The 23,095-nt window shown below is 39.0% G+C and overlaps 1 protein-coding gene across 1 annotated transcript in view; it reads left to right on the top strand.

Annotated features, from left to right (window-relative positions):
- Window positions 1-289: 289 nt before the first annotated feature.
- The window catches only part of EPB41L5 (erythrocyte membrane protein band 4.1 like 5), a 54,308-nt gene continuing 31,502 nt past the window's right edge, over window positions 290-23,095 (top strand). Inside the window, exons 1-7 of the mRNA XM_009996044.1 lie at window positions 290-469; window positions 10,663-10,767; window positions 16,676-16,718; window positions 17,853-17,931; window positions 20,404-20,448; window positions 20,783-20,835; window positions 23,069-23,090. Of these exons, the coding sequence (XP_009994346.1) occupies window positions 290-469; window positions 10,663-10,767; window positions 16,676-16,718; window positions 17,853-17,931; window positions 20,404-20,448; window positions 20,783-20,835; window positions 23,069-23,090 (527 nt within the window). The remainder of the gene's footprint in view (window positions 470-10,662; window positions 10,768-16,675; window positions 16,719-17,852; window positions 17,932-20,403; window positions 20,449-20,782; window positions 20,836-23,068; window positions 23,091-23,095) is intronic.

Below are 23,095 nucleotides of genomic sequence, written 5' to 3'. Positions count from 1 at the left end.
CTTAGTTTTGAGAGAGTGTCACCGGCTGGTTGCAGAGCTCAGCAGCTTTTCCTCCAACGAGCTTCCAGGTTGTCCCAGAAATCGCCTCAGCTACCACCGGAGGTTTGGGCGGACTTTCTTTCCAAGCAGCCAGAGAGCGTGGGCATGTAAATCCAGATAAATGAAGCGGCTATCTAACAATTATTTCTCAGAGTCTATACGTTTACAAGAATTTATATATATATTTTTTTTCTTTCCTGTGAAAAAACCTCACGTTATCGTGTTTTCTTCCCCGGATTCCGCAGCCAAGATGCTGAGCTTCTTCCGCCGGACCCTGGGCCGGCGGTCCATGCGGAAACACGCGGAGAAGGAGCGGCTGAGGGAGGCCCAGAGGGCTGCAACCCACATCCCTGCGGCTGGGGACGCCAAGTCCGTCATCACTTGCCGGGTCGCTCTGCTGGATGGGACAGATGTCAGCGTGGACTTACCGGTAGGAGTGATGTGAGGGGTTTTTTTTTATTTCCAAATGCTGTTGGTCTGATCCGTGCGCTTTGCTGGGTGCGCGTGAGGGAAAGGCGTGTCTGTTTGTCGTGGTAACCAGCCCTGGGACTTGCCATCCACTGAGTTTCCGTCCGTGAAAAGGTACTGAAAGAAACATTATCTTTGTTATTCGCTGAAACTGGAGAGTGTTTTGCTCGATGTCGTTGCCTCTTGTACATTGAATGTTTTCTAGCGTGTTAATGTTGTGCCAAAGCTGAACTTAGGGAGTGCAACGTTGGGAATGGATTGGATTTTCTTCTCAGTGAGCTGTGTATGCATCTTGAGAAGGAAGTTAAATCGCTCGGTGTCACTCCATTGAAGAGGAGGGATGAGCACCAGTACCAGCAGTAATTTCTTTGTGGGTTTTGTTGGGTTTTTGTTAAATTTTGTGTCAGAGACGGATGCAGTTTTAATGCTAACTTGAGAGGGGAGGGGAAGACAATTCTGCTTCCTTCTCCTCCTCGGGGCAGATTACATAGCAGGATTGTCTCATAGCATAGTGCTTTATTTGGAGTGAGGTGTTAGCCACTGTTTTACATTTCTAAAGCTCCCTTAATATACACGTGTCTTCTACTCTGCTTAATTACATACCTGGTTTTGGCCAACCGGATGCACAGTAGCAAATAGAAGTGATGTGCTGTTTTTCCATTACCATGTGTTATAGTTGTCACTGACTTGTTTTGAGCTCACGCAGTTGAGTTAGGAAGCTGTGGGTCTGTGAGACCTTCTGACTAGTTCCATAGCTGCTGGCTAGAAAAAGAGTGTGCAGAGCAGCCATTTGGGAAATGGCTTTTCTTTCTTTCCTTTCTTACTTTAAGGACAATTCTAGTACCTGTAACGTTAGGTAGTCTGAGGAAGGATCAGCTTGTTAGAGTATCGAGTAGCATTGTTGACTTAGTAAGCAGAATTAACTCTTGTCATCTGCAGAACCCCAAGTAATCTAGAGTTAAATAAACAGCTTGTCAGCTTTTTTTGCAAAATGATTTTACAGTTAGACATTTATAGAAGGCTCTAAGACTAATCTGTACATCTCTGGAACAGTGTAATGAACATATTCAGTGCTGCTTAGTGCCTGTGATGTTTGATTTGATGCCAGGAATGTCCACAAACACTTTATAGCAAAAGTCACACTTAAAAAGTACATGTGTTTGAATTGGTGTCTCCACATAACCAGGGCAGTAGTTCTTGAAGCTCGAGTTGGCTCCGTGGGCAAATTCCTGGCGCCTCTAACAACATTTCTAAGGCTTTGAGGAGCATAAATTCAACCTGAAGAGGTGTCATGACCTGCCATCTGGACTGTAAAAGTTAGATCAGGGTGCAGTAGTAACTATTTCTCTCTACAGGAAACTATTTTAACTCTTGGTTTCTCTGTTTATAAGCTATTATAAAGCCTTGTCTGTGGACATCTGAGTTATGAGTAACAGTAAGCAGACTCTAAATCTACATAGTTAGCTGCAGTAATTACAGAGCATTCTCAGGGGCTGACATGTGCCAGTTCCTTTAGTGATTAAAATGCAATAAATTAAAAGTACATTAAATGTTTCATTTCACACTCCTTACTGTGTTTGTTCTTGTGTCTCTACTTGCGTTGTTCAGATTTTAGAATTGATTCTTGAAGAGGGAAAAAAGAAGGGGTGGGGAGACACGATTAAGTGGAAGGTACAAAATCCTGGTAAAACAGTATTATTTTGTAAAAGCTATAGTAAATTAAAAATAGGTATGTGTGTATATAAAGAAAGTTGTTGCTGTTGTTTTTTTTTTACAGAAACTTTCCTTGAGAATCACTGTCCTATATGAGCCAACACCTTTTCCAAGACTGGTTTTGTTACTTTGTTGGCAATGTACTTGGTTTAAAATGAACTCTTGTTATCTCAAAGAGGTGCCCTCGGGTCAGCCAGTTCAGTTGTGTGCAATCCCATTGTCTACAAGTTTTGTGAAACTGTTTTATTTTAAAAAAAACCCCAAAAAACAGAAAGTGTTTCTTAATGCTGAATCACTTAGCAAACAGGTTAGTTCTTGGCCAGAGAAGGAGTTGTCTTGGCAGGAATGAGTGCTGTACCTTTTTTAATTCATGGCTACATAAATACTTTACAGTGGCATAAGTTGTCGCTGCCACAGGAAGAGAAGTTTTTTTGCATTTATCCTTGTTTTCACATACCCCATGGCAAAAGAAACATTTTTCTGGCAGCCAGGCAGTAAGCTAAGTCAAGAAAATGCTGTGGCTGAAATAATAAGTGTAATTTCCTTACGTTAGTTTCCAGCTGGAGTCATTCTCCAATCTGGTTCCTTATGTGTATGTTTCCCCAAGTGTGGTGAAGAAGCATTTAGAGGCAGTATCAGGCTTATGCTTGCTTGGAATGCTTGTTGAACTATACTCTTATGTGAATTAGCTACTGAAAGAAGGGTGTTCTGGAATTTATATCATTGAATCTGAGATAGCTGAATTTCTGTTTAAATTTAAAAAAGGAAAAGAAAAAAAAAAACACAACAAACCACACCACAGGTAACAGTGTAATGTAAGCCAAACATGTTTCAGAGCCTTTTTAAGCAGCAAGGACTGATGTTTTTATTAATATTGACAATAAGACAGAAAGAACATGTTGTAAATGATGCAGTTAAGATTAACTTATTAAATACAGAGCCAGGATTTGAGCAGTAATTCTGCTTTTTGTCTACTGATCTTATCTATGGTGTCTGTCAAGCCACTTAATCTGTCTCCTTTCCTGTTTCTTCAGTTGTTCTTAATTACAAAATTGCCTGACTTTAACAGTTCATCAGCCCTACAGTCCTACACAGTACTGGATTGTTTTTAAGAATTTACTTGTTGTGTTGCCATGTCAATGACTGAAGAATATCAGCGTTACACTGTTTACTGTCTCTTTGGTATCAAAATGGGAGGCATGAACTTCATGTGAGCTATCAGTGTTCTTTTGGGGCAGACTGAAAGGTGTCAGGTTTTACCCCACCTTCATCTCAGACTCTAAAGCTGTGTTTTGACCTGATAGTTTTCCGTGTCTGTTACCTCTTTTTTGAAGCTTTTTTTGTTCAGATGCATTCAGTGATTTTTACAGACTTATTACTGCTTAGTGAAACAATGAGAGGCATATTATTATTTTTAAGGTATGAAAAGTTCTTAACAAATACCTGGTGTCTGCTAACTGCTGCTGCTGATGTTGCTCATCATGTGCACTGTTTTACTGTTGACTTACCTCGCATTCAACTTTGGACAAAAGTTGGTTTGTGCTTTTTTTTCTAATTGTTTAAGATCCATCGTGGTATGAGCAGTGAAAGGACAGGAGCTCTGTTTTGCTGGCATCCCCTGTCTTACTTTTAATCCTGTTGCCAGGCAAAACTAAACTCCCAAAAGCTCAAACCCATGAACAAAACCAGTTTATTACCTGAAGACTCTTATCAGCTCAGTCATACCCATCTGGGCTCTTGAGGGAACCCCTTGATAGCTGGATTACTGGCTCTTCTGGTGGTCATAGTTCATGGGGGAAGTCAGACTGAGGAGGAGGGTGTCATAGCAGTGTTTTTTCTTGAGAGCTGTTTTTAATCCAAGTCACCAATAGCTTATGAAATACTTGGGAACAAAAATGTTTGTCAGAAATTTCTACTGAAGTGCTGTTTTCTGTACTGGAGGGCTCCATAGGGTTTTTTAAATGCAAAAGATATAAAAAATGAGTATTTGTTGAAGAGTATATTCTACGCTATTCGTAGTAATAGTTGGGAGGGGAGGAAAGAACCTAGGTAAAGGGGAAAACCAGTAAGATAATACAAATTATGTGCATTAAATTACAGAGATCCATTTCGAATATGCTCCTTTTTAAAATTTGTGGATAGCTTTCTGTGGGGGAACAAGGTCAGCCTTACAATAGCAACAGATGGTAAATATAGGGTCTTACAGAAGCAGGACTCTGCTTTTGTGGAAGCCAGGGATGTATCAGTAAAAAACCCTTGTCCCTTCTTAACCCACAATTTACATAATCTTCTCATGGATAATAAAGCATTAATTGTATTCTGGTTTCTGTACATGCAACCTGAGTTTAAGGCAGAACTTCCCAGTAGTATAACGTGAAAAACACAAATTGCAAGAATGGATGCTCTCTGAGTAATTTTTCATCTTAGAATATTCCTTACTTATGCATGCATGAAATTTAATATGGAGATGGCAAAATGAGGTGGTTTTGCCCTTATTATAATGAAGTGTCATTAAAACAAGGTCTTGAATAAACCCATCCAAGAGCTCAGTGGAGTAGCAGGAATTAGCTACGCTGTTTACAGTTTTGGACTAATCCTTATAAAATAACATAAAGTACTGTATTTATAGTGATTATTTTAAATTAGGGTATCTATCTGGAATTACAGAAACATTGCCAGCAAACTGTTAACAAGTGCTGATGGCTTTTTGCATGGAGGCAGATGATCTGTGTTGATCTCACTACAAGGTCAGAGACGCATTGTGATAGTCGTTTTGACCCAGTAAGTTTGTAGAATATTAGCATCTATTTGCTGAATATTCATAGTTGTAAATATGAAATACAGAATGCTGTCTGTGGCACACATGTTGAATAAAAAGAAAAAATAGTAATGCTAAAAAGATTGGAAAATCAGTGTTGAAATAAAAGGAATAATCTTAGTTTTCAAGGCTGGCTTCAAATTAAAACTCAGCTGACAAAAGTAATGAGTAAATAAGCATTTGCTCGTGTGTGTTAAGACTATAAAGTTTGGGATTTAAGTTTTTTCCCCCATGTGGTCTTTGTTTAAAACTTGAAACGTTTTTCATTATTTGCTTGAACTACTGAAAGTCCCTTAGGGGACTGAATCTGGAGAAATCAACCCTGAGCTGAGTGTTAGAAATCAGGGGTGCTGTCTGTGGTCTAAGGGGGGCCAAGCTGCAGTGCAGGTCGATCCAGTGCTTCCTGGGGTTCCAAAGTTAAATGCATATTGAGATGGAGTGTAAGACACATATAACTCGTGCTGAGTCGTTTCAGCAGTTCTGAGCAGCAGCCGGCCCGGCCCGAGGGGTGCAGGGAGCCCGGTCGCTCTGGGTTACCGGCAGGTGAGCATTCCAGGCTGGCTGCGATGGACGGTGCCTGGTCTGGTTGGAAAGGGAGGAAGGCAGCAGCTGGAAAGGAGCCGCAGCTGCTCTCAGAGTGATGTGTTTGGCCCCCAGCGTGTTGCCGGGTGTCTCTGCGGATGGTGCTGCATCCTGGGGTCTTTGTCCGAAGGTTTAGCGTCCCTAGCTCACAGCACAACAGCACATTTTGTCTTAAATCCTGCTATCCCGCTTTCCTGCTGGGCGGCCCCTGTACAGAGCACCATGACTGAGACTTACGTATACTCTGCCAAACTGCTCCTGAGAAACCTGCAGGTGGAACTCCAAATAGAACTGAAATGTCTGAGAATATGCTGGGGGGAGGTATTTAGCCTCTAAACCTTTATGCTGGACAAGCAGTTGGGATGTATTCTGTATCAGAAAGAATATTAAGAAATAGAAATAGAGTAAATCAAATGTGTATCCAGAAGATCCAGACTTTCTGGGAGAGGAACAATAAGAGACTTCTGTCAAAACAAACTGACGAGTATGAATGTTGTGTATCTTTATCTTTTTATGTATAGGGTCAATAAGCACAGCACATTAAAATCCTTCTACGTAGTATTCTAATAAACATACAGTTATAATGGGTATTGAAATCAACTATTGATAAAGATTTTGGGGAGGTGCCTTTTTTCTTTCTCTAGAGAATAACTGAACGAAATGTTAAATCCCAAATGCTGCGGATAAACCAGAGGGAGAAGCAGTATTTTGCTGCCAGGGCATCTTTAGATGAAGGAGAAAATTGACTGGGGAGTTTGGAAAAATTATTTGAAAGATTGATGCTTAGAGTTTGAGGAGAGGAGCAATTCCTTTTGTAGTACAGTGCTTAAAGCCATAAAAAGATACAAGTAACTTACTTTTAACATTGCTTTTGTAAAGATAACAGATTTTAACCCTCCAATTTTCCAGCAAACTGTAATGGTGTTAACTATAGGTACTGTTTTCATTACATCGAGATGTAATATTTTTCCTTTATGCTCACTGTTGATGCTTTCTCGTGGCATACTTTTTGAAGCTTGTAATTTGGCAAAAGGTGGATTAGCTTAATAAAGAACAGACAAGCTCATCTGCTGCTACTGCACTGCCGTAGTCTGCAAACGTGCACTGGTGGCATCCTAGCAACTGGGTAGCTGTGAATCCTGGATGGGGAGGGGTCCCTGGCTTCTCCGGGGCACGGCAAAGGAATGGGGCTTTTCTGAGGAAGCTGGTGTTAATAGGTAACCTTCCTAATGAGCTGACAGAAAAGGGACGTTTTTGCCCTTCAGGAACTGCTGTTAATTATTGCTAGTAAGCATTATTAACATAATAATTTGAATAAATCTTCTGACAGAGTAGTTGCCAAGACACGAGGGACAGTAAGTTCCATGAGGGTAAAGCTTAGTCATCTCCGTTTTCAGAGTTCATCTTACGTAGGGACCTCCTTTTCTTCCCCAAGAAGTATAAGATAAACATCCCTTTCTGTTAAGCATTTTAGTTAGTAAATTCATTAGGTGGGCATGTTGGCTTGTTTTGTTTTTGTTTTGTTTTGTTTTTTGTTGGTCTGTTGGGTTTTTTGTGGTTTGTTTTTTTGTGGTCTGTTGAGGTTGTCTTTTTTTTTGGTTGGTTCGTTTTTTTCTTCCACGTTTTGGATGTTTAAAGTACTTAGCTGTGATTAAAAACGTGATAAAAACCTTAATAAGTGAGCCATTCAGCCCAGCACAAGGGTCGCATCCCCAGCTGTTGGAAACACGTTGCTTCATCAGTGCTGGTCTGTCCTGGCTGCCGCTGGTACTGAACATGGCTTTTATTTCAAGGCTGGCAAGTTGTGGAGCGCTAGGTTGCTGGCTTATGATGTTCAAAGCATGCCTTAAAAATAACCTTTACCTATGAGACCACGAGAAGAAGGTATAAAAACTCTGCCTGCCTAGTTTTAGGGTGGATATTTCTGTATCACCTTATTCCGGGCAAGGAAGGGACAAACTTTAATTATGCTTGGACTCGATTATCTTGAAGGTCTTTCCTAACCAGAATGATTCTTTGAAACCAGGCTCACTGAGGTGAACACTGGAATTTGCTTTACGCAGCCTGACTGCTGAGCTACCGGGGTTAAGTCCAGCCTTTGTAACACCTACTCAGCTAGCAATTGCAGTTATTAAGAGCAGCATGAGATGTCATTAGGACATAGTCGGGAGCATCCCTTCCAATCAGGAAGGGGGGGGCATGATTCATACCAAAGCCATCAAAAGAGGCTTTTATCTCATTCCAAAGTGTGGCAGAACCTCTGGATGCCCTGGCCTACATAGGTGATACATTTTATTTAGGCTTCCCAGTTTAGTTGTTGATTCTCCTGCTGTGCAGTGTTTGCTGTTGCATCCTACAGAGTACAGCAAACTGTATAAATCAAGTCGTCAGTTTTTACAGAATTACAAACCCACGAGAAGTTTAATTTGTGCCCTGAAGGGAGGACAAAGGCACTGGCTTGACTGCTTGTGATTGGTCTCGTTAATAGTTCATTGGTAGCAGCTTGAAAATATTTATATTTTGAGGGTAGCCTGAGCTCTACTGCAAGGGGGGGGGGGGGGAAGTAAGAAAAGAAAAAGCTGAGGGTAGCAGCAGGATAAAAATGTCATTTAATTGAATGTTGCCACTACAGAGTTAGGGCTGTCTTCTCACCGGCAAATGTATCTTTGCTATGTCTTTTGAAAATACTTGAGATCACAGTTTTATTGAATACAGATTAAAATTGATTCATAAAAATTGACCTGTTACAAAGCAATGCCATTTTTGGCAGCTGTTTGAGTATAAGGAGAAGGACTTCAGTAAGGCTTTAAGAAAGAATTCGAACTTAACAATAAAGCATGTGTGAAACTTCCTGACTCACACCAAATACAGCAACTGATGGTTGAAGTCATATGCAAAGTACTGCATAATTAATTCCTTGTTGACTGCCCTGGTGATTTAGAGCAGAAAACAACCATCAGCCCTTCAAACCTTCCCAGTGCTGCTCCCCTGTTGTTCTTCAGGGACTTGCTCGTGCATTAGTCACTCTAGGTCCACTTGATCCTTGAGTTCTTTGCTGAGATTACAGAAAAGGTGAATATGCTCCAAAGTAATTTGTCAGTGCAGAATTTTGAACAGTAATACGTTTTAGTTGTTTGCAGTCTGAGATAGTATATGTAGAAATTCCTGGCTTGAGTTAAAGTGCTCTATTGGCTGTTCTCAGGAGGAAATTTGACTGAAGTAATTTGTTAATTACAGTTTAAGAGATTATTTACTGAGGAATTGGGAAGGGTCTAGAATGTTTTACCTAAAAATGAGAGATTTTCCTCTAGTTTTACACCAAGTTCAGAAGACTTCATGCAAACCAAACATTTTTCTTGTTTTGCTGTTTTAAATGCTGAATTTCATTTGTATTAGTGTATTGTTTAAGCAGAAGATATACTGTGCTGAGAGAAAATATGAACAGTTGAAAGCCCTGCTTTTTCAAGAAAGAGGCTACAGACTCAAATAGTGGAAGAAATATGTGGTTATGTATGTAGGTGATTTTCCTTAAGTTTTCTCTTTGCAGAGTCTTGCTGATGTTTAAGAAGTCTTATATTGCTTGAGAAGTACTTTTTTTTTAAGCCAACAGAAAAAAAAAACCTTGCCCTGAACATTTTGATGTGATCTATATCTCAGCTTTTTTATTATACAATGCTTTGTAGATGCTGTGTGTGTGGAGTTACCTGCTGGTCTAATTGTCTTCTGTTGCCCCTGCCTCCCTCAGTGCTTGGAAATAAATAACTGGGAGAACTTTCTTAGGCAGATTAAGTTTAGAAACTTTTCTGACATTTTCGTTAGAACTGCAAAATGTCATATTTGATTTAATTAAGGTGTAGACTAAACCAATTATTATGATTGCACGTTTGAGATTAAACTAGATTATTTCTGAGAATAACAATTCTGGCTGGCCAGAAATGTCTAAGTATGGACTAAATCTGCTAATTAGCAGCTTACTGCGAAATATGTTTAGAAAGTTAGCCGATTTCTCAAGTTGTGAATGAATAACTATTAAGGTAAAAGATAGCAGGATGATAGCATTATGGAAATAGATAAATGTTTGCATTGCTTGCAGAGTAAGCATAAACACTTTCTACGTTTCTTAGCATTTAAAATTACCTCTTTCCAACACCATGGCTTGTAGTCTCACCTACGATTATATTATTGTATTTTTGGTACATTTAGGCATCTCAGGTATTACTGTTAAGCTTTTCTTTCAGTGTATTATTATTGTATTATTATAAAGGAGCATTAAAAAAAATAGGTTGTGTAGAAACTGCCCAGTGCTATTTATGTGCTCTCTTAAAAACAACTTTAAATTTAAATCATTGCTGTAAAAAATTATATTTACTTGGGACTAAAGCTGAGGGTTTTTTCATACATTATGTACAAGCATTTGCAGTGGCTTTTTGTACCTGCAAGTGGGTTTTGTAAACTCACTTTAGTAGTTATATTATCTAAGTACTATTTGTTAAAGTTGCTTGCCCCAGACTGTTTCCTGTCAGTTGTTGAAAGCACTTGCTAATGGATACTATATCCTAATTCAATATGCTTTGTTACTTGTCTCAAAACAGGTGAATTGCCTAGATATCAAACAGTAGTAAATTGTTAAGCAATTTACTGTACTTGGATCTGAAAATTTTCCAGTGCGTTAGTCATTGCAATTGTACTGGCTGTATTTCCCTGTCTGTTGAACTTCAGTGAGTAAGGAAACCCTAAAGAGAAAATGATAACATGGCATTTTAACACTCAGTCTTGCACAAGTCAATGTTGACATTTTCAAAAAAAGCAGTTTATGCAAGTCCTTTAGGGATATCATGTGTGCTTCTAGGGGGCTGTACATTTGCCTTTCAGAAGAACAGCCACCAAAAATACGAGAGAAAAAATTAACTTCTGCATTATAATTTCAGGAGCTTGATTTTGAGATGCTCTTACTTCTGAAATTACAATATAAAGTATGCCTAGAGTAAGGTAGATGCTACAGTAAATCTACCTGCTAAGTATACATTTTTTTATATTTTCAGAAAAAAGCCAAAGGCCAGCTCCTGTTTGAACAGATCATGTATCATCTGGACCTTATAGAAAGCGACTACTTTGGATTAAGGTTCATGGATTCTGCACAAGTGGCGGTGAGTAGCAGTACTCTTTCTTTTTTTCTTTTTTTTAATGTTGACAAATATGCTCTAGAAGGCTGCCTTTTTTGACTTAGGCTTTGTGCGGATCTCTGGTGTGTTAGTTCAAATGTGACCCCAAGATTTAATTCTACCTTGAGCACTCCAACATATCACAATGCTGTTGTCTCTTCCTTTCTTGTCTTTGACTTGTTCCTTTCACACCTTCTGTTGTCGCTAGGAAGGCTGGTCCAGCAGGACCCCAGAGCCTGGCTTGTTATGTACAAATTATTGATGCTGCTGATGCAGAGTAGGCAAAACTGGACTGTGTGCTTCGCTTTGTTGTTCTATAGAGCGCAGAAGATTTTCCTTACCAATGTCGTCAACCTTCTTGTCAGCAAAAGTCATCTTGTTAATGTCTGCTTGGAAAGAAATCTCAGCAAGAGAGGTGTACCATTGATTTGCTCAAATCAGTTGTGACTCAGACCTGCAACTAGAATTTTTTGGGAGGATGTAGCCATGTTTGTATCTAGCAGACAGTTGGAGTAATAGTTTTGAAAGCCTGAGTTTGTTGTCTGTTTGTCAAAATGTGACTGCTTTTGAAAACAGAAGTCCAACAGTATTTGTCAGAAGCAGCCAGAGTTGTTTCACTGGTGGACTTTGCATTTTTATAGATACCTCTCATAGCCAAGTACTTAATCCTGCCTGCAGGGATAGCTAAAAGTGAGGTGTTAGACAGGGAGTGGATTTTTGTCTCTGTTCTGTGTCCGTGAAACTTAAACCTGCATTCACTTATCCCAGCAGCTGCAGGTAGACTGAGGTGACTTTTCATACTACATATATCAATCTTACCTGTTTGATATATGACCTAAGTGTTTCTGTGTTTCACATCAGAATTGGTTAGGATGTAGAGTGGAAGCACAGTTACTGCTGAAGTGAATACCTGAACTGTTCAAGGTCAGCATACAAAATGGAGGCAATGACATATTCTTTTACTTCTCTGAGGAGAACAGTTTGAAGGTGACTGCTTAATTGTTACAACTTTGTACAATGGTGAAAACTCCACAAGCTTGAATCTTTGAAATAAGCTGGCAGCTTTGGACACGGTGTTAGCCATCCCAAAGAACACTTGTAACCTGATGACTTCTTTTCAGAATTGTTGAATTTTTATGCTTAGCTGGTAATTGTAGAGAATGTTCTCCTTAGAGAAAATAGTTTGTGTTCAGCATCTGAAGCAAACTTAATGGCTAGCAGGATTAGCTGCTGCTGGGCTGCACTTTCCAATAGTGAAAGTGCTCTTAAACCTCTTGCAGAACAGAGACCTTTAACATTAAGGAGGAAAAAGTTACACTAACAGAGTCACAGGACTCAGAACAGTGCATACTTCCTACCAACAGAAATTAGAACACAGCTCATTGCATAGCATTTTAATTTTATAAAAATCATGTTTGCTGTGTTAAGCACTTTTAGCCTAGGATGTGGAGTTCTGATAGTGCATGACTCCATTGTGTTTTTCTTGCTTCACGGAAAAAAACCCAGAACTGTATGTTTTACGTATCCTAACTCAATTTCTGCCATGTGGCTTCTGAAATATTTTCATGTGCCTCTAGGATCTCATAATTATGAGTTCCCAGTGGGTTAGTTATAACTGGTGAAACCATATGTATGGTAAATTTTTATTCTCTTACAATTCTAACATAATTTCATCTTTAAATGGGGAAAAAAGACAACCTTTTCTCACTCAGCAATGGCTCATGACTTGCTTTAGTTCAGAAAATTATTACTTCCAGTCCAGACAGCACCTGATTGATTATTTGATACTGGTACCTGGATCTACCAGGGACCAGAGATGTCAAACTTTGTTGAAACTTAACTATGTGTGACTGAAAAGAGGCAGAGCAGAGATAACAATCTGTTTAAACTGGACTTTAATGATACACTCTGTATAACAAAGCAGGGAAGATTGCATTTTGCCAGAAGAGCTGAACACAGCAGCCAGAGATAATTGCTTTAAGAAATGAAGAACTGTTGTGATGGCAGCCCTTCTCACAAAGAGGAGCTGACACATTCTAGCAGAAACCCAATCTGAAGCTGGAAACAAAAGGCAGAGACTAATCAGGTGACTTGTCAAAGATTATTGAGGAGACCTGTTAAATAAACAGTGTTAGAATCAAGTCCCTTACCGTGGAAAGAATTGCCTGGTTACTCTGAAGGAGATGCCTTTCTGCTGTGCCATTTAATTGCGTTGCCTTACTGCCAAGTTGTCCTGATGATGTAAAAACTCAGGCAAACTAGCAGCATGTGGTTAAGTAAAAAAATAAATAATTTCCGTTAATAAATTAACTACAAATGAGTTTTCAGTAGATTCATTTTGAAGAACTGAAAGATAGGGATTTTTTCTTCTTTTGAGCTGCTGAAGTGAATACCAGTGAGGTGTTAGAGTTCATGATGTACTGGGGAGCAGGGGCTGCGCAGATAATAGAAAGTCCTGTTGACATTTTGGATTTTAGGGTATAAATACTAGCTCCTTTAAGGAAGTTCTTGAAACAATTTGTGAAATGAAAGATTGCCATTTTCTTATGATTTCTGTGTTAATTGCCAGCCTAGTGGTTAGGAGTAGTTCCCCCTCCCCTCAAAGTAGGAGGCAGAAGATGGCAAAAAGAGCAATTTGCAAGATTGCCCACCTTTATATCAGGCCCGATCTGGCAGCAAAGGTGGCAGGCTGTTGTTAATTTAAACAACTTAAATTCAGGCTGACAATGAACAGCACATCATGTCCAGTGACACAAAAGATGAAGGTGGTTGTTAACTTGCTGGGCTATCTGGCTTTCTGTTTAGCAGTGCTGGAGAGGTGTTTCTAGTAAAGAGGTATTGGGCACTTAACATGTGGTGAATTTATTCTATAAATTTCTATATTTATTCTTTTATTTTATACAATTCTATATTTATTCTATAATTGTAACATACAGGTTGCAAGCATCAGATATGTGCTGTTCCTGAAAGAGTTGTACAACACATTGGTTTGTTAGTCTGGCGGTTTTACTAATGTAATACTTAATGCTGAAAATTATTCATACAGCACTGTGCTAAGGATGCACCCATTAATTCCATAAAGTGTGGGATCAGTTTTATCTTCATTGTCTTAGCAAAAAACCTCATTTACCCTACCTTCTTGAAATGTTACTGGATTCTGAGTTGAGTTTTCTGGTTTTTTGTGGGTTTTTTTGTGTTGTTTTTTTTGTGGTAGTTTGTTTTAATTTTAAACTTCTGAAGCAGCAAACTGTTTTAGTAAGGACCTCCTATAGTCTATGTAATCGGTTCATACTGCTTTTTGTTTAGCAGACTTTATCTCTGGATTTCAGCAGTAGACTGGGCTGAGCAAACTCTCATCAAATTCTAAACTTCTTGCCAGGTCCACTTGAATTCCATTTTAATCACTTGGAATAAACCTTAGGTTTCCTGACGTCTGTGTGTGTCCATGCATGTGTTGGTTTGGGGTTTTTTTTGTTGTTGTTGATTTATTTTTTTCTTCCTTCCACTCCATTTAAAAGCAGTTCTGTTTCCCTTCTTCCACGCACACCCTTACCATTCAGACAGAGCTCCTGTAGGCAGCGCTGGTAGGAGCCGAGCAGAGCAAAGTGCTATCAGTGCCTGTCGCGGGCCTCTCACTTGCCTTCCCATGGAATGTGGAGGAGATGAGAGAAAACAGGAGGGAGATGAAGCAGGCGTGCACAGCCAGTCCTGGAGCCTAGAAATGGCTCTCTTTACCATTCCTGTATCTAAATCACCTGCAAGTCTCCAAGTGGGTAGTTTGTATATTTTTATAGTGGAAGAATTAGTAAATTGCCTCTTCCAGCAAGTGGAACAGGAGGAAAGTTTATATAATTTTCTTGAAGAAACAGTTTAAAAAAAATTGCTTAACTCAATTTCACTCGTAGTACAAGCAAAGTTGACATAAATATTTGCTTCATACTTGTTTAAGCTTCCTGCTTTATGTAAAAATTAGATACGTTTCAAAGAGCTTTCTATAGCTACTTTGTTTTAATAGCTAATGAGAGTATTTTCAGTGGTGTACACAGCAGCAGGATGGTTCAGTTCTTCTGATCAGCAGCTATTACACCAATCACTGCGTATCTGGGCTGTATTACAGGCTGACTGTACCTACTCTCTGCAGAAGGCAGGGCTGCTCTTGACAACAGGAATGGTTTGCGCTTGGCATTGCAACCTGAAAATACCGGTTCTTTCTCATACCCATGTTGCTTTTCTGCCCTCCGTGGAGACCCACTGTGAACTTCATGGCATGTAGCTTAACAAAAGGAGTGTTGCTAATTCATTTCTGTATTAGTTGCAAGGTGACCTTTTGGATTGATCAAATGAGGTGGTGTCACCTGGGCATTATGAACCATGCAGGACGTGCTGTGCTAGATAACTTGCCCTGGCTAGTGAGTCAATGCAATTACATGGAATAGGGTGTCCTGTTTATAACTGTGTCACCTCCTTTGGAGGAGGGAGCTCTTCACCTTGCATAGCACTTGGAAGGAGCTCTTTACTGCTAGCTGTATGTTAACTCTCCAGCTTTATCTTTAATTTCTGGTATAAACTCTCCAGCAGTGGGAGTATATGCAATTATTTTAAGAAGCACAGCATATACATGTAGGTATTTCTCTCAACCTGTCATCTATAGATTATTTTTCACATGCTGTTGTATGTATTATAAGTGAAGCTATTGTTTTTGGCTTCACATCTAGTAAATAGCTTAGAATTAGCATTACTAAGTGAGGCAATACTTCTGTCCTCCCATATGACAGTTGCTAAAATGTCACCTGTTAATAAATTTTTGAGAATTGTGTAGAACTGTCCCTTATGTTTGAGACAGACAGCTTTGCTCTAAAGAAAATGCCTGAAAGCCAACAATATTTATTTTGTCTCTCCCTTTCCACCCCAAGTAAATATCACACACAGCTGAGTGCCAAAGTCTCCAGCTCTGATTTATGCCTCTCTGGCACATTGTCACTGGCTGACCTACCTACTTGTGAATTAAGTGTTTGTTTGGACAGGATGAAAAGTTTATTAATTAAAGTGGTTTTTCAGTACATTTAAAAAAAATTAGATAATATTTTCTTGAAGACTGTCTTTAAATAAGGTACTACAGGTAGCAGTGGGAGTATATGCAATTATTTTAAGAAGCACAGCATATACATGTAGGTATTTCTCTCAACCTGTCATCTATAGATTATTTTTCACATGCTGTTGTATGTATTATAAGTGAAGCTATTGTTTTTGGCTTCACATCTAGTAAATAGCTTAGAATTAGCATTACTAAGTGAGGCAATACTTCTGTCCTCCCATATGACAGTTGCTAAAATGTCACCTGTTAATAAATTTTTGAGAATTGTGTAGAACTGTCCCTTATGTTTGAGACAGACAGCTTTGCTCTAAAGAAAATGCCTGAAAGCCAACAATATTTATTTTGTCTCTCCCTTTCCACCCCAAGTAAATATCACACACAGCTGAGTGCCAAAGTCTCCAGCTCTGATTTATGCCTCTCTGGCACATTGTCACTGGCTGACCTACCTACTTGTGAATTAAGTGTTTGTTTGGACAGGATGAAAAGTTTATTAATTAAAGTGGTTTTTCAGTACATTTAAAAAAAATTAGATAATATTTTCTTGAAGACTGTCTTTAAATAAGGTACTACAGGATGTTGTGCAAAACTGATGTTTTGCATTACAATCTTTAAATGAAAGGATCTTTGAGACCACTGAGAGAGCTGCAAATTCTGAAATATTTAGATTGTTTTAACAAACTACTTGTTATTCCAAGATGGTCTTTACTACAGAACAGGATTTTTGTTGGGTTTTTGCTTTTTCATTCTTTCAGTGAGATTTCTTTATTGTTAACTCAATGAAAGTAATTTATTTTTCAGCATTGGTTGGACAACACAAAAAGCATTAAAAAGCAAGTTAAAAGTAAGTGTCCTTTTCATTTTTCTTTTGGGATCTCATATTGAACATACAGGAGGCACAGGGAGTTGAACTCAGTGGTGGGGGGAAGTGTCCTGTGAAGGGGTGACAAGACTCAGTGACAAAAGCCTGGCATGGTGCTGCTGATTGTTTAATGACCTCTTCCCTCTGTAGCTCATATTACTTTAGTCTAATGTCCTTAATTAAACATGTTAGAGACTCATTAATTATAGTTTCAATGGAGTCAAGGCAGCTGAAGATGCTTCAGTGTTATAGGTCATTATCCTGACTATAGGAAAACTTGTCTTGAAGCCTCCATCCCTTGGGGCAGTGCTGAATGCCCAAATCTGTGTTTGGTCCACCAAGTGCTGACCTGCTGCACCAGGGTGTAGTGTGGCCTGGTTGTTTCAGTGGTGCATGCTTGGGTAAGCTGTGGCATCAGCTGATTGTTGTTCAGCAGCTTCCTTGCTCTCCACTGTGGGAAGTCTTCAGGGATTTGTGATGCTGTGTTAATACAACAGAGGTTTTGGAAGCACTGAGAGAGAGAAAATTCCTCCTGTCAGATGCAAGAATCAGCAGAGCACTGCACATTTTTAAAGAACTGTTAATCCATCCTTTTGCTGAGTTAACTCTTTGGTTTCTAAAAAGGATGATTGTTCCAAAGAAGGGTCCGTTAAATCCCCCTGAAATACACCTACACTTCTGTGGAATAAAGGGGCCTGAGTTGTCAGCAGTGGGTATTTCCCAAAGCCCTGGGCAAGTGTTAAAGAAACCAACAGAGTGCCTGGTGGTTTGGTCAACTGCAGAGCCAAGACACACAGCTTCCTTGGTGAGGTATAGAGTCCTTAAATATAAGGATTAACCTAGATTTGTGTGCTCTTGGCAAGACTAATCAGCCTAATGTGATATGACTGTTGGATTAACTTATAACATATAAAACTATTTTATGCATATATTTAAGTGTCCTTTCACCCTAATGTTTTTCATGCATTTCCCTGTCGCAAAGGAATTCCTGCCTTAAGACCTTGTGGTAGGACAACCAATTTCAGTCAAGTTTTTTGGGCGATTCTGTGTAATAAAACATTAATATGTCTCATCCAGTAATTGTTACCACTGTCTTGAATGAATTCTACTTTGCAGTTGGCCCACCATATTGTCTGCATTTTCGTGTAAAGTTTTACTCATCAGAGCCCAACAATCTACGTGAAGAGCTAACAAGGTAAGAGGGGTTTTGTGTGAGGTACCCAAATAAGGCCGGGAAATGCTTTTGTCATATTTATTTAAACAGTTGTATGATGCTTTGTACAATTCTTTAGAGCTGCTTCCTTAGGTGGCTTTTTGTAAGTGTATCTCATGTTACCCTCATAAAATAAATGAGCTCTATTTAACAAAGATGTATATATGTACTGTATTTCTTGACGCACCATTTTTCATTAGCCAATTTGGGCAGCTGATCTGAGTAGATGATACACAATGAACAGAGCTTTTTACTGAAGAGAACAGACATAATTTCTCTCTTTTTTTAACCTATAATTAGTTTCAACTGTATGCAGTCATTCCATCTCTTTAGGCAGAAAAGCATTGAATTGCAAGTTAGAGCTTCTCTTTGGCCAAATTAAGTTCAGTTAATGTAATTGCTTTTATGGTCTTTGCAGAGCTCATGTAAAGGGAAAATGGTCTTTTACTACCGTGTTGAGGAGTGTGGGTTGGCAGTACTCTATGTGTAGGATTGTAGTATCAGGTGAGCAGCAGTTTCTCTTATTAAAGCACTTCACAAATCTGTTCATTGTGCAGCATTTCATGTTGGACTGAGACATACTTGGGGTGCTTTGAAAGAGAATACAACCTGCCATCTGTCAGTAGTATAAATCTGTTGTAAAAGGAAGTGTTTCTTTATGTTGTCATCACTGCTGATGTTATGTTTTGGAGTGAAAACAAAATTGTTATGTGTTCTTCATAGCTGTAGACATTTCATACCCTCAAACATTTGTAAAAGCATGAAGTGCATTTGTTTGTTGTTCAGGTTTATGTCTGTGTGGATCTTAAATCTGCATTTTAGCCAAATCCCTAAGAGTGCTACCAGGAAGATTATAGTAGCATTACCCATTACAGCCATATGTGCAGCTTCATACTTGAATGTGTTAACATAATGTTATAACTGCTCTTCTTTAATGCTTTCCTGCTGTAGTGCTTTCCTCCCCATTCATGTTCCTGAATAAACAGTTAACTGTCTTTAAAAATAGAAACCATAAGCAACATTCAGGCCTACATCTGTATCTACCACTCCCAAACATTTTCATTTGTCCTGACTGAGTTCTGCCAGTCAGACCTTGCTATACAGGTTTTAGCATGGCAGACCTGAAACCTGAGGGCTTTTAAACCCTGTCTGTCTGCTTAGCTAATCCCCTGGGACAGGAGAGCAAGCAGAAAGACAATTTTATGCCTTAGAGAAGCAGGAGGAGCTCTGCTCTGGGTTACAGGTGTCACTAGGAGGGGCTTTCCGAGGTTCCCACCTTTTCTTTGTGCCACAGACCACCCAGCTGGAGCCATTGTCAGCTTGCACTGGTGCAGCTTGCTCACATTTTCTGCCAGCTTCCTGCCAGGTGCTGCCAGTCAGAGGTCATGTAACAGAGCCTGAGCACGGGAAGTATGCTTGAATTGTTTGCAAGTGTTACGTGGCTGATAAGCACAGAGTGGTCACACCCACTGCACACTGGAGGCCTGTGCTCATTCTTTTGGTATCTAGGGTCAGTACCAAACAAATTTATTCCCCTTGTAGGGGCCAGTGTTCAAAAGGCTTTCTGTAACATATGGCTTGGCAAACTATGGATTTCTAAGGGACCTGTAGGAAAAAAGCCTGCATCAGTTTTGTAAATGTGAGTTCAAAGAGACAGAGGCACATGCTGAAATAGAAGCATCATCTTTGGCTTCGTGTGTAAGGCTTCTGTTCCTCCGTAGTAGGATTCAAACTGGATACCGTCACAGATGCCAACATTTTAGTTGGTGAGAAGAGCACTTCTATTCAAGGAAAGCTGTGCACCGTAAGGGAGCAAGAGGCCTACTTTTTGAATGTATTTCATCCAAAAGGATTGATGTTGCACACCAAAGGGACAGAAGCTTTCTATCCAATGTTTGTCCAATTTCTGCACAAGAAGAGTACTGAATAAGCAAGACAGTGAAGGAAAGCTGGCTCTGAACTGTAAACAAGTTGAAAAGGCTGCAGCCTACTGTTTGTTTGTTTGTCATTTTACAGTCAGCTTTCTGGGTTAGATTTTGAGCTAAGCAATCCATATTAGTAACATATTTTTGAGGTACTTTGAAATATTCATTCTCTTATGAGACCAGTATTTCTATGAATAGTGAAGAAAATGCAGAAGATGCAAATTGTTCTTTGCCGAAGTAGGATGAGAGGAGAAACAATGAGATTTACTTAAGTATCTGTTTTCTTTTTCCGTGCAACACTGTAATTCAACTTGTGACAACTTTTAATTTGGGGTTTACTTAATTTAAAATGTGGGCAAGACCCATCTGATAAAGCCTTGAAAGATCACAGTGTGGTTTATTCAGTCTTGAAAACCCTTGTCAAGAGTAGAAAATGGTTTTACTAGTCGGGCCCTAACTTCCTCCTGTTGGCTGAGTGACACAACAGAACTATTAATCAATTACTCTTCTTTCTTATTTAATCATACAGGTATTTATTTGTTCTGCAGCTAAAACTGGATATTCTTAGTGGAAAGTAAGTATTCCCAGTGAACAGCTTTTAAAACAATTACAGTGTGTTTAGTGTAGGATTTACTAAACTTACATTTGGATAATTAATATGTTTTGCTAAGTAATGTTATTTTTTTCTCTAAATTTTTTTTATGCATGAGAAAATATTTTCTGTGCATGAGTAGCAGCAGAAGAATGCTTAAATGGTGTAGTGCTTATCTTTGCTAATTCACTGAAAATCTACTAGTCCTTTTCCACTTTATTATTCCAAACATTTCCAGTTTCTCACTGTCAGGTATATGAGTTGCCTGCTAAATAGTGTGAGCTAAAGTTGTAACAATGCATTCCTCTCATGGCAGATTGGAATGTCCTTTTGACACAGCCGTCCAGTTGGCAGCTTATAACATGCAAGGTGAGTAGATGCAAGCAGGGAAGGATGAATTTGCATTAACAGCTTTGTGTAGACTCTTTTAGTCTGTCCTTGTTGTATCCAGAAAATAGGTTCTGCCTAGAAATTAGCAATCCAGTGTGAAACACAGCTCTTTTTTTATTATCATTTTGCTAGGAATGTATATTGGATTTCTCAGGAAGCAGAACAAGGAGGTTCTGAACATAAACAATTTTGTGCTAAACTTGTTTTCTCAGGTGCTCGTGTGCAAACCTGGGCACTTTCCCACACGATAAGAGATCTGCAGTCTTCCTGAATTGCTTTGATGTAGTAATACAGTTCACATTTTTCATTATGTAGTTTTTGACATGTGTTTTCTTTGTTGTACAAATTGGGTACAAAATTATTTTGGTGCTGCATTCAATTGAAGAGTCCTGTATATAGAAACCACCATATCTTGACTTAGCTTATTTGTAGAAATATCTTAGTGCCCTGTGTCTCACACTTGTACTTGAGCATTCGTGGTTGAACTGCCTTGTTCCTATTTCAGATCCTTCTTCAACCAAAAGAGGTGACATTCAGTATTATTTCTGAGCTACACATCACTGTGCTTGAGTCATCTGAGATTCTTAATAATTCATTGTCTTTGACTTTTGATTCTAGATGACACTCCAGCATCCATGGCTCCTCTGGGAGCTGTGGTTTGACCTTCAGTTGCTCACATAAGTTGTACATAACATGTTCTGTTCTTCAGGAGGGAACTACTAATGGCCCTTATCATGCATAGATATAGAGAATTGGGATCAAACTGTAAAGATACCTGCCTTTTTAAGCTGCTTTTTTGTATGGAAGGAAAACAGAGTACATGCCATGGTTAAGATATTAGCATTGTTAGAGCCTTAAGGTATGGGTTGAGTGGATAAGTTTTTGGAAAAACACAGTGCTCTAATTAGGCCATATATCAGTTGCTTCTTGTGCTCATCTTTTCTTTCCTCTCTGCACAGTGAGGCCTGTAGAAGGACTTTAATCTTATTGTCTGACAGCTGTGTACTTTTATTCAAATCAGCTGGAACCTAAGCTGCCTTTGACAGCATTCCTTTCAACAGAGGCAGGCGTTTTAGTGGGAGTAAATTATTGTAGAACTACAGACTTCCTCAGTCAGCATTAAAATAAAAAATAAATAAAAAGGAGGGTGTAAGAAGACTATTCTTATTCTCACAGTGTTCAGAAATTCAAGAAACAGGCTTATAAATCTGAAGTAGTTTTTGTACCTATGGAATACTGTGTATTTATTTGACTCTTACAGATCTTCCCAAAGATGTCACTGTTTTTTTGCTACACAAGCACCTGTAGTTTCTTTTTTTCATACTGAACAGTTATTGGCCTGTATCAGACTCCCAGCTTCCACAATTATTCCTGTTTTTTGGGGTATGAGGTGAACATCAGTAAGCTAGTTGAAATCAGTGGATGGAGCGAATGCTTAGTGACTCTGAAAATCAGGACATAATTATAAATGTTTCTAACTGAGTTTCAACATTTTAGACATCCATTAGTCTTTAAAAGCTGGATTTGTTAGCATCTCTGAAGAAAAGAAGTTGTGCTTTTGATGTGGCACTCCTCTTGACTAGTATGTTCCAGTATGCTCTCTAAATAGCATCTCCTGCTGCCCCTGTTTGGCACACAACAGTGGACCAGCTGAGCCATTTGACTGACCCAGTAGAGCATTTATTATGTTCATAGATGAAAAGGAGAGAGGAAAATAACATCTGCATGATTATGTAATGACACAAAATAAATTTAGCAGGAAGAGGTGTTTATAGCTATAAAACCAAAACCTGATTTTTAGAAGAGACAAATAGTCTTATGAAACTTTTAACAAATCTCAGGAGATCATTTTTTTTTAATAATGTAAGGTAAAATTTCACTTTAGCTTTCGTCATCTCAGAGACTTCAGTGATAAAAATGTTTTAAAGTTTCTGCTAAGAAAAATGAGTTTCAAGGTTTCTGATAACTGGCATATATAGGAAGCTTGTTAACAAATTTATCAATAGCACTTTGTAAAAATTAATCCAAAGCTTTTGTGCAGACAACACGGCTATTTGTTCAGACACTTCAAATACTGAGAGGACCTGGGGGATAAGGGAGAACATGAAAAGAAATGTAGTATTTTACATTAACTGGAAGAGTACACAAAAGTTCCTGATAGTATCTACTGTGTATATTTGGAACATTGCTTGACAGTGCTGTTCTTTTGTAGCTGAACTTGGTGACTATGATCCTGCTG

Source organism: Chaetura pelagica, unplaced genomic scaffold (assembly GCF_000747805.2).
Source record: "Chaetura pelagica isolate M959 unplaced genomic scaffold, ChaPel_1.0 scaffold3, whole genome shotgun sequence".
Lineage (NCBI taxonomy): Eukaryota > Metazoa > Chordata > Aves > Apodiformes > Apodidae > Chaetura > Chaetura pelagica.
This window is presented reverse-complemented; position numbering and strand designations above follow the sequence as displayed.